General features: G+C 42.5%; 1 protein-coding gene across 1 annotated transcript in view; it reads right to left on the bottom strand.

The window, feature by feature from the left end:
• Nucleotides 1–12,622, bottom strand: part of MPHOSPH6 (M-phase phosphoprotein 6) — a 619,684-nt gene that overhangs the window by 546,352 nt on the left and 60,710 nt on the right. Inside the window, exon 2 of the mRNA XM_044081249.1 lies at nucleotides 721–833. Within this exon, the coding sequence (XP_043937184.1) occupies nucleotides 721–833 (113 nt within the window). The remainder of the gene's footprint in view (nucleotides 1–720; nucleotides 834–12,622) is intronic.

Below are 12,622 nucleotides of genomic sequence, written 5' to 3'. Positions count from 1 at the left end.
TAGACCAACTGCAAATTAAAACAATATGAAATCTTTATACGCAACAGTAAAAGTATAATTATTAAAAACAATGTTTCTACAACCATAAATAGATTAAAAGCGTTAGAAACATTCAGAATAGCACACATTTTGCTGATTTACTCCACTCTACCATCACCAAAGAAGCTACCTATAAATGGGTTTCTATTTCAAGATCCTTCACACCTATTTTATTAATCATATCACCACATATCATGTAGTACAAAATGACAAACACCAACTTCACCCCACTGAGAAATGTTCTTGGCCTTACCTTCAGGGGGGAAAAAAAATCTTAAAATTTCCCCACACTCATGCCACTAAGGACACATAGCGAGCTTAACCTCGGTGACATCAGCAAATGGAAACCGTGCGGTGTACTCGAAGTTTAATGGGTACATCACAGCATGTGCAGTGATCGGTCATTTAAAGTCTATGCACCCATCTCTAAGGTGACATCAAGCAATACACTATTAAGCAACAGCCCAAATAATGTCTGACCAGTTTGCCTAGCACATGACTAAACAGCATTTCCAACAGGCCACCTAACAGGTTATGAAATGTATAAATACAAGTCTACAACAGCATCAAGGCTGCACTGGAGCAGATGTGCGTCTGTAGCTGCATGAAGGTTGCACTGAACAGATGTACGTCTGCGACAGCATGAAGGCTGCTTTGGAATAGTGCTCATAACATACTTACTCCTTTTCTTTCAGCTCGGGTAAGTCAAGATACCAGTGTTCATCACTAATAATTTTCTTCTCTTCTTCCTCCAACTGTTTCCTGGTCTCATCATCCAGCCCCCTCTGCATGAACTGGAGAGAATAAAACCAAACATTAAGTCATTTGTCTGCCCAAAATGTTCTGCAGTACAGCAATTTGTAAACGCTACCAAACTGACTATCGACATGCTGTGAATTTTCTTAACCAAATCCTTATACTTGGTACATAAAAATCAGTTATAGCTTAACTATTTTAAAAGTATAAAATAATAAAAAATGCTTAAAACGACAGAACTTATTTATAAAATAATAAAACAGGTAAGCACTTTTGCAGATGAAATATGGTCTGAAGAAGTAGATTTAAAAACATTCACAATGCAAACATTTTTATTTTACATTTGTTAACCAGGAAAGTCAGACTGGACTGGAAGTATAAATACAGTGAATTATTACAAAATGGGCATTTGTTCAACAATACACACACTCACACACACACACACACACACACACACACACACACACACACACACACACACACACACACACACACACACACACACACACACAAAACACACACAAAACACACACACAAACACACACACACAGGAAATAGTTGGAAATTATTAAGTGAATAGGAAATAGTTAGAGCTTACAACTGATAAGGGAAATCACATACATGGTTAAGACAAGACATCGTCCTTACTTTAATACTTTCCAGTAGGGGAGACATACACTCAAGTTTTCCAAACAGAGAATCAAGAGTTTTCCTGTAATAAGGTTTTCATTGATAGCTGATGTCGAGTGGGGGTTAGTCCGGGTTTGTACAGGGACAAAGCCAATGCATTTTTAGGTGTTTAAGAGATATTTTGAATTGAGTTAAGGAGGGAACTGTAGTAAGTTCTGCAGGAAGCAAGTTCCAGATTTTTACCGGCAGAGATGGAGAATAATAATTCACCAGCAGAATTGTTGGCTTTAACAGTCTGTGCTAGTATTCTGTTGGAAGAGCTGAGCTTTTTGATTACTGTAGGGGGTGAGAATATTTTTCAGTATGGGTGTACTGTCTGGTTGGTAGAGAATTTTGTGAACTATAAGTTGGTTATACTGAAGTTGGTAGGGTAGTTCTAGCCAGTCTAGCGATTTAAGGTTCCGACAGTGATGGGTTCTATAAGCTGATCCTGTGGCAAATCTGGCAAAAAACATTGGAAGATTTTGACATCAGATAGAAGGTGCAAGGAACTATTAGGTGAGAAGCCTTTATATTGTTTTAAAAAAACAGCCCCTCTCAAGAAAATGCTATGTTATAGACCTCTACCTTGTACTGATGCAAGCACTAGATTATGTAGAGTTGGTACATATCCCGGTCTTCACTGCAATGCTTGCAAGTATATTAGAATAGATTATCAATTTGTCTATCCTGACACTGGACGTGTTTTTAAGATTGATTTATTTGCTAACTGTAGCAGTTGTGACGTGGTTTACTGTGCCAGCAGTGAGACCTATAGGGCTTTCTCCATCGGTAAAAAGTACAGTTGTGTACACTTACAATAAATGTAGATGTTAGTGTATTCACTGTTACAGTCATTACATTTGTGTTATCTGCTTGCAGTAGCCCTCAGGTTGGCCTGAAGTCTTGGGTCCTGCATCAGTTGCTGTCCCTTCTTCCACGACGTCAGGGGTATAAAACATGCAACAGACGCCATTACATCAGTTGTTGTTGGCCCAGATGTCAGGTGCCCCCCTAATGGGAAGCAGCCCCCCTAATGGGAAGCAATTAAATCTATAAATACAAGGATATACCTCTAACAGAAAAGCAAATAGACCAAAAAGCTTTTAGATCAAAGTGAGAGTAGAGGTATAGCCAAAGGAAGAAAAGGGGGCTGGAGGGAGGGTAACCAGGCCTGTAACAGTGAACACACTCTACCATCTACACTTATGGTAAGAGTCCACAACTGTACTATGTTCATGTTTCACTATTGCAGTCATTACATTTGGGTAGATTCCCAAAGCTAAGGTTGGGTGGAGGAATTTAAATAGAGTTAGGACCAGCTATAAGGCCCTGCAAGACTGCAGTGGCAAAACCAGCCCTGGAGTTAGAGAAAATTGGCAAATGAAAATGCTTGGTGAAAGTATGTACAGAACTCCAGGTAGCAGCTTCTAGAATGTCCCTAGTAGGGACGCTCCTGAGAAAGGCTGTAGAGGTAGATGCAGCCCTGGTTAAATGGGGTCTGAGTTTTCCCTGGTGCTTATAGGTTCATAGGTTCATACTAGGCTATCTGCCCGAGGGCATTTACAAGCCTAGCCCATAGTTTTGTGGCTTACGCCACCCCTTTAGTATGGGGAACTATACCCATTATTTTGCTGTGCCTCTGTTGAGCAGTGACACTGAGGTAATCCCTGGGGTATATCTTATCTCCCATCCATTGGTCAAGATTTCTCTTGAACAAGGCCAGCGAGGTGCTCTGCCTCACATATACCGGGATTTTATTCCACAGCATAGGGAGTCTTTGGGTGATGAATCTATCCCTCCAGCACGTCCTATTAATAGCCGTGTCGAGGTTTAAGTCTCCCGCCCTTGTGGCTCTGACGGATATAGCAGAAATGAATGCAGTGGCCTATCCATTTTGAAATGGTGTGTTTTGAAATAGCTTTCCCCTCTGTCCCTGCAGCAAATGCCACCAGCAGTTCAGATTTCCTTTGAGGTTTAGTCCTGTCCAAGTGGGATCCATGCTGTCTAAAGAGTGCAGTATCCATTCCCCTTTGTTCTGTGGATTAGGAAAGAAGGTAGGCAAATGAATGGACCGATTAAGAGCCACACTGGATACCACCTTGGGCATGGAGGGATTGGTTCTGAGGGACACTCTGTCCGCATGAAAGATTATGAAAGGTTCCACTGCCATAAGGGCCTGTATTCAGATACCTTCTTGCAGACGCGATTGCCAAAAGGAAAGCTGTTTTCCAGGAAAGAAATTTTAAATATGCAGTAGCAGCTTGCTCGAAAGGAGGAAGAGTGGGTTTCTCCAAGACAAAGTTAAGATCACAGGCTGGAGTTGGAGCTCTCCTGGGTGGTCTCAAATTAAAGGAACTGCTTGAGCAGTGGGCGAGACAAAGAGGATAGGCTCTGTGCTATAATGAGCTGAAATAGCTGAGGCATGAATTTTGATTGAGGAAAAAGACAAGCCCTTATGAAGCAACTGAGTAAAATATTGTATAATCTGAGGTAAATTGGGCACTGCTGCATTTCATGCCTTGAGATTGGTTCCAAGCACAGAATCTTTTCCATTTTGCAGCATAAGAGTTTCTAGTACTAGGCCTCCTTGCCTCTAAAATGATATCCATCACTGATTTACTTGAGGGATGGTAAAGAAGAGATTAGGTAATTAGCCAGACAGCTAGGTTCAGGGTTTGCAGCTAAGAGTGCAGAATCTGGTTCTCCTGCTGAGACAACAGGGAAGGAGTCTGAGGCAGGTGCCATGGAGCCAAGCGTGACACTGCGCGAGAGTGGGTACCAGTGTTGGCGAGGCCAGTCTGGTGCAATTAAAAATAGTCCTTGGCTTGTCCTGTTTGAGCTTTAGTAGTACCTTGGAGAGCAGAGGCAGAGGAGGAAAGGCATAAACTGACTGGATGCTCTATCCTTCAGCTGGAAAAACCTCTTTCCAAGCTAGCTTGTGGGGAATCCCTACACAAAATTTGTCCAGTTGATAGTTCTGGGGGGAGACAAACAGGTCTATATCTGAGATCCCCCATTTGCTTGTCAACATGTTGTAAATTCTCATAAGTAGATAGGGGCAAATCCAGATCATCAGAAGAATCAGAAAAATCAGAATCCTGTTCAGAAGATTCATAAATAACTTCAGTCCTAGGTCTCTTAGAAGGGGGGAGGTTGGCTTCCCCAGATTAGAGAGTTACAAGATCTAAATGAAGGAGGTGTTGGTTTAATATGCAAGTCCGTAAGCCTGAATAAACCCTCAGAAGCCAGTGTCTGCACAGCGCTCCAGACCCATCCAAGGTAGAGACATCCACAGGTTCCACAGTTGAAGCATCTCGCGGCATACCAGACTCCGAATGGGTTTCATTAGAGGCCTGCAAGTCAAAAGTAGCGGGTATCAGAGGCTGTGAAAGCACCTCACTGAATACCGGCAGACTGGCTTAGAAGCGTTGTCGGCAGCTTTGGACCTTGGTGGCCTCTGCCTTTATCTTTGCATTTTTTCAGAATCCCTGTAGTCGGATGGCTAACCGACAACAACATTTCTGGATAATTAAACCAAGAATTGAAATATTCAGAAGCGAAAATATAGTGACGACGGACAGCGCGCTGATTAAATAAAGCACAAAACCGACAGCAAGGTACGTTGTGGTCAGGGCCTAGGCAAGGAATACAGTACGAATGAAAATCTTTGAGGTATTTGCTTTCCACAGGTAATGCAATTATTAACTTTTAGTGACATCGGGAAGGAGCAAGAAAAAGTTTCCTTAACGGGGTACTTGGCTTTAGTTGAAGACTTCGGTTCTGAAACTCAAACGAAAATTTCAGGAGTCTGCCGATTGGCACATGTGAACTGCTTCTGCTTCAGGCACCGCAGGGCAAGCAAGACTGATGTAATGGCGTCGGCTGCATGTTTTATACCCCTGACGACCTGACGTCATGGAAGAAGGAACAGCAACCGACACAGGACCCAAGACTTTGTTAAATCAGGCCGACTGAGGGCTACTGCAAGTAGATAACCCAAATGTAATGACTGCAACAGTAAAACACTAAGAACATCTAACTGATGTCGGAGATGCAGAATAAAAGAACATTTATATGCTACTAATAGATGTGATTAAAGGAATGTCCTTTCCAAACATTTGAAGTGCAAAGGACCTGACCACTGTTTTAGATTTATGGTATTAGAAAAAGTTAAACCAGGTTTGAGAGGAGGAGACTTAAGAACATACACACTGAATGTCTTGAAATCAAATTGATTACTTTGTTACAAGCAACTAATGGGGTAGGGCTTAATGATCACATCCCAATCAAGCCCATGTGTACACTGCTGTTTGAGTTAACTGCGGTAGCGCTGTCGCCTCACAGTAAGACATTGTCCTGTTTGATTCTCAGCTAGAGCGTCTTCTGTGTGGAGACATGCGTGAATGGGCATACCTTCACTGAAGGTTGTGCATCAGGGCCAGCATCTCGGCATGTAAAAGTCTACTGCCAATCATTAGCGGACCGGAGCTCCACTGTGGAAACCCCTAACCAGGAAAAGCCGAAAGGCACAACAACTGCTGTTCAAGTTAGATCTGAAAGAAGTACCTCGTTGGTATGAAAGCACTCATCTTTTTTTTTTGTATTGTAGTAGTATGTTTTACGCCTTTCTGCCTGCCAGTTTTTTTTTTTTCGTTTTTTCTTACTCTAGTTTGTTTTCACTAGAAGCTCCGTTTTGTTTTACTTTTAGATACAAACATAAAATCAAATCAAAGCGTCTGGAACTGGATGTGCCTATACCTTCTGGATCACATTTTAAGTTTTATATGCAAGCAAGTATACTGGAAATCCAAAATAGCTCATGCACTCTTTCTCTACACACTTCAAGGTTGCCTGCACTGAAACCATGAATAAGGTGTAACTGGGAAAAACATCTAATCTGCTTAAGTACAGAATAGAGTGCAGGGCCTGTCTTTTTTCCTTGGGGGGGGTGGAAAAAAAAAAAAAAAAAAAAAAGTTAAATATGGGCCCTCTCTGGTCTAGTGGGACCTTCCTGGTGGCAGTTTTTTCTTTCTAACAGAAGAAATGTATCTAACTTCGCCACTTTTTCTTTGATGGGCTGGGTTGCCTGGGACAGTGAAGGAATGAAGAAACAGTTGAAAGAGATGGAATCCTGTGGTCCACTGGATACCATGACTATCTGTCCATGGTAACAGCCTCCCATGTTAACAGGTGAATTGACAAACAACTGCAGACTGCCACCACAGTGGAGCATCTGGGCAGTGGCTGTAGACTCTCTGTCCCTACAGGATGCCAATGACTGCAGGTGACTCTCACCATGACTGCCATAACCTCTCTGGAATGAGCCTAGCTAGTGAACCTCTTACTCAACTTATTGGTTTATTCTGTTGTCCACACCAAAACCACAACTGGACACTGACTCTTGTATTCTGGAGAGGGAAACTTGCAGCGAGAATGTTGAACAAAGCTGAAGTTTCCCCTCCCTGCACTGCTGTGCCTTGACTTTTGGGCCAAACATTTCAGGACCATGAAAAGCAATATTCATGAAAGTTAAGTTGGTACCCTTGGAGAAACTGAGGAGTCGGAGACAGGCACAGCAGCACGCAGCAACTTCAGATACTGCAGCTCAAGTGCAAACAAGACAGTGCCCAGCTGCCTGGATTCTTTATCTGGTAATGTTTAAAGTACATAACAGACCTGTCTACGGCCAGAGTCTTACGGTTTATGGAGGACAGACCCACTCTTAGCCCATTTACTACTACAGCAAGATAATCACAATTTTTTTTTTTTTTTTTTACAACAAGGCCCTTGAGACAGTTATTGCCTATTTAACAGGCAGACTACTTGTCGGTAAGCAAAAGAACAAGTCATGACAGCAGGTAGAGGTACATTTTAAAGGAAAACAAATAGCAATGAAAGCTACATACTTGGCATATAGGCAGATATGAGTGGGAGGTTTCAACTAGGTCACCAAGAGTATTAACACCAGCAAGACGAGGCAACTGGAACCCAAAAAACTTTCCAGGGCTACCTTAGCTGCTCCACTTTCCAATAATGCTGAGCATGTCAAACCCCCCTTTCCCAACCCCCGACATCACTGAACTAAAACAGCTCTCTCTGCTCTCGAACCCACTCACTATAAAAGGTGCCTGCCAGGACCAAAGTGAGGGTAAACAGGGATGAAAATGCAAATGCATACCTATTATCATGACATCTTTTTTATCGGCCATTGACAGTATCTTCCCCATTACAGAGCAAAGACTGATCTCCATCGACATTAGCAGTTCACATGAAAGAATGCTCTAAATGATTTGGATCCTCCCAAAGGAAATACTAGAGCTGGAGAGTACACCAACATAAACTGCACCAGGAAAGTGTTCAATGATGCCCACTTTGTAGTAGCAGCAGCACAATCACCATTCATGGAAACATTCTCAGAGAAGGTGGTCACTGCTTTAAAGGAAAGGAGATCAGCAGAATCTGGCAAAATGTTTCCATTATTTAAAAAATGGGAGTTTCTGGTAATACCACCACGTTCATTAGCAAAAAATAAAAATAGGATAACGTTAGCACTTTCACGACTGCTCGTCGCTTCAGACAAACTGATAAACTCTCCAACCAGTTTTATCACATTAGCTATCAGGTGATAGGAATCAAATGTTCCAATTATACAATTAAAGCAAGCTAATGTTCTAGTCAGAGAATGCTATAGTAAATTCCATCTAAAATTTTAAAAATCCAGTCCATATATATGCATGTGTGAAAGTATAAACAATATATATATATATATATATATATATATATATATATATATATATATATATATACACATCTATGAGAATATACATCAGAATATATTTACATAAAACCATATACAGACAAATTCTGAGAAAACATATTACTATCTAAAAAGGCATATTAAGGCATAAAAAGGCACGTCAAATATATTAAAAGCATATATGTATGCGAGAAGAATTATACATACATAAATGACTATAAAAATACTAACGCCTGAGGCAGCGAGACTTCAAGAAAGCTACTCTGCACCTCTCTGCACTCTGAGCAGTCGAGTTTATTTTCATTTCCTCTACATAGATATACCAAAATAAAACTAGCCAATACCTTACTCATCCCTTCCCTTCTTCATGGTAGTGCCATTTTTACCAATCGTCACACAACCCTTAGTAATAAAACTACAATCTTGCTAAAATAAAATTGCCAAATACGCCTCCAAGAAACCACACCATCTCACTGTCCAGCAATAAGAGGTAAAATGGCTAGAATTTTCCCACCATCTAAAATACACCCAACTAACTTTAAAACCACAAACTAAATTACTAAACCTAATAAATGCCCAGCCCTCAACACAATCCTACAAACTTACACCCCTTCAAGAACCAAGATCTCTATAAACTCTTGCTAATAACAAAACCCAACAAAACAGCTGGACAATGTCTTTTCTCCCACCACTATTGCCAAACTATGTAATAAACTACCATCTGAAATAACACTAAGACCACCCCAAAAACCTTTAAAATGGTTCTAAAATGCATTATCTAAACAGTCCATCCTGCACCTGCCTCAGAAACAAACCTCCATAAAACAACACGCCCCACAAAATAATGGGTTGGCATATCTTTGTAAAACAGAGTATTCACAAAGTACAGTTGTGTACACTTACCATAAATGTAGATGTTAGAGTGTATTCACTGTTGCAGTCATCATATTTGGGTTATCTGCTTGCAGTAGCCCTCAGACGGCCTGATTATAGAGTCTTGGTTCCTGCGTCGGTTGCGGTCTCATCTTCCATGACTTCACGTAGTCAGGGGTATAAAGCATGCAGCCAATGCCATTACATTAGTTTTTCTTGCCCCAGATGTCAGGTGCCCCCATAATGGCAAGCAATTATATACAAGGTTACACCTCCAACAAAAAAGCAAATACGCCAAAAAGCTTTAAGCACAGTAAAAAAGAATAGAGGTATAGTCAATAGAAGTCAGAGGGCTGGAGGGAGGGTAACCAGGACTGCAACAGTGAATACACTCTAACATCTACATTTAGAAGTGTACACAACTGTATTATGTTCTTCATGTTTCACTGCTGTAGTCATCACATTTGGGTAGATTCCCCAAGCTAAGGATGAGAGGAGGTAATGAGATAGCATTAGGGCCGCTATAAGGCCCTGCAAGACTGCAGTGGCAAACCCAGCTCTGGATTTAGAAAAAATTGGCAAGTGGTAATGCTTGGTGAAGGTATTTACAGAACTCCAGGTAGCAACTTCTAGGATGGCCCTGGTAGGGACACCTCTGAGAAAGGCTATAGAGGTAGATGCAGCCCTGGTTGAATGTGGTCTTATCCCCTGTGGGGTAGGTTTTCCATGGTGCTTACAGCAGAAACTAATGCAATGGCCTATCCACTTATAAATGGTTTGCTTTGAAATGGCCTTCACCTCTGCCCCTGCAGCAATGCAACCAGCAGCTAATCAGATTTTTTTGAGAGGCTTAGCCTTGTCAAAGTAAAATCTAAATTTGCCTGTGCACTTCCAAGGAGTGCAGTATTTGTTCCCCTTTGTTTTGTGGATTGGAAAAGGTTGGCAAATGAATGGACTGATTAGGGGCCACACTGGATACCACCTTGGGCATGAAGGAGGGATTGGTCCTGAGGGACACCCTGTCCGCATGAAAGGCTCCACTGCCATGAGGGCCTGTAAGTCAGACACCCTTCTTGCTGAAGAGATGGCTAGAAGGAAGGCTGTTTTCCAAAAAAGGAATTGCAACTGTGCATTTGCAGCTGGCTCAAAGGGAGGTGTAGTGAGCTTTTCCAACACAAAGTTAAGGTCCCAGGTTGGAGTTAGGGCTCTCCTGGGTTTTTGGCCCCTCAGAGGAATTACTTCAGCAGTGGATGAGAGAAGGGGGGTGGTTCTATATTGTAATAATCTGAAATGGCTGAGGGATGAATTTTGATGGAGGAAAAGGAAAGGCCCTTGTGAAGCATCTCAGTCAAGTATTGAAGAATATGAGGTAAATCGGGCGCTGCTGTGCCCATCCTCTGAGTTTGGCTCCAGGAACAGAATATTTTCCATTTTTCAGCATAGGATTTTCTAGTACTAGGCCTCCTTGCCTACAGAAAAAGACATCAATCACTTGCTTACTGAGGAATGGGTAACAGAGATCAAGTAATTAGCCAGGCTGCCAGGTTCAGGGTTTGAAGCTGTGGGTGCAGTTTTTGGCCCTCCTGCTGGGACAGCAGTGCAGGGGTCTGAGGCAGGTGCCATCGTGCCAGCAGTGACACTGCACAAGAGGGGGTGCCCAGTGTTGGCGTGACCAGTCTGGTGCAATTAGTATTGTCCTTGGTTTGTCCTGTTTGATCTTTATTAGTAGCATGGAGAGGAGAGGCACAGGGGAAAGGCATAAACTGATTTTTTCCCAGGGCATCCACTTTCCAAACTTATGGGAGTCCTTGTGCAGAATTTGTCCAATTGGTAGTTCTGGGGGGAGGCAAACAAGTCTACCTCTGGGCTCCCACATTTGTTTCCCAACATGTTGAATATCTTTGGTTCCAGTTTCCACTCGTGTGGGTCCATGAGATTTCTACTTAGTCTGCCAGTGTATTTAGCTTTCCTGGCAGGAATTGAGCCTGTAGGAGCACTTGGTAGCTCAAGGCTGTGTTCCACAGAGCCATGGCTAGTCTGCAGAGAGGGTATGAGTTGATTCCCTCTGCTTGTTTATGTACCACATAATAGTGTTGTTGTCAGTCTTTACCAATAATTGTCCTGGAAGAATGTGGCCCTTGAAGGCTGTCCGAGCATTCTGCACAGCTAACATCTTTTTGATTGATATGCAGGTGCATTTGACTTGGGTTCCATTTGACCTGAATGCACTGCCCTGCCAAGTGAGCCACCCATGCATAGTCTGATGCATTTGTTGTTAGGGTTTGGACGGCAGGGAGTAGAGCAAATGGCATTTCCTTGTTTTGGTGGCAGGCCTCTGCCCACCAAAGGAACTTTCTGTAGATAAGGTAAGATAAGAATCATTTATTCTAGATCCTGAAAATGTTGACTCCATAGGCTTTTTAGATACCATTGTAGTTTCCTCATATGCAGTCTTGCATATGGAATTAGTAGAATGCAAGAGGACATGAACCCCAGGGTTTGCACTACTTTCCTTGCAGATAGCTGGGTCTTTTGTGGCCAGCAGTTTGAAGTATGCTGTCAAATGAACTTGTTTCTCTGGCGTGAGGTAGGCCATCTGGGAAGTTGTACTCAAGCTTGCTCCTAGGAATACAATTTGTTGGCAAGGTACAAGATGTGATTTCTTTCCGTTTATGGTGTACCCCACAGAAGTTAGCAATTTCTTTACAAATGCCAGATTTAATAGTATGTCCTGGCTTTCTGCCTGAATTAGACAATCGTCCATGTATGGGTATATTTGAATATTTCTTTGCCTACCAAATGCAATGACTGGAGCTAGGCACAGCAGATAAGCCAAAGATCAGTGCAGAGAGCTGAAAGTGCATGTAGCCTGCTCAGATGCGTAGGTATCTTCTGCAAGATTCCCTTATTGGGATGTGCAGGTAGGCTTCCTTTAAATCCAGTGTTGCCAACCAGGCATCTTTGCCTGATGGGAAGCAGCTAATTATGAGTTAGCATCTTGAATTTTGGGATTACCAAAAATGTGTTTAGGATAGACAGGTCCAGGATAGGACACAAGGAATGGTCTTTTCTGGGTACCAGGAAAAGTCGAGTAGAAACCTTGCCCCCATTCTTCTTCTGGGACAGGTCGAATAGCCCTGATGCTTGAGAGAGAACTTGCTTTTGATCCTCTGCCCACTTTTTTGGGGGTAGGTCTGGCCAACCGTTTGGGGTTGGTAAGGAGTTGAAGTAGAATCTGTATCCTTCGGAAACTATATTTAAAACCAAATTGTCTTGGGTAATGAGTTCCCAACTTCTTGCATGCAGGGCAATCGTTCCCCCCCTAAAGGAACAGTCAGTTGAGCAGGGCTTGGAAGGTTTAAAGTGAAGTCATTTAAACAGTTTACCATAGGGGGGAGTCTTACTGCTCCCTGCTTTGGGAGTGGAAGCCCCCCCCCCCACTGCTTAGGCCTGCGAGTACCTTCGGACTGAAGCCTGGGTGTTCTGCTGGTTCTGGGTTTAGACTGAAGGCCTGAAAGAGGAAGG

Source organism: Protopterus annectens, chromosome 8.part0, assembly GCF_019279795.1.
Source record: "Protopterus annectens isolate FY-2018-M chromosome 8.part0, PAN1.0, whole genome shotgun sequence".
NCBI classification, from domain to species: Eukaryota; Metazoa; Chordata; order Ceratodontiformes; family Protopteridae; genus Protopterus; species Protopterus annectens.
The sequence above is the reverse complement of the archived record's forward strand: the minus strand, read 5'-3'. Positions and strand labels throughout refer to the sequence as shown.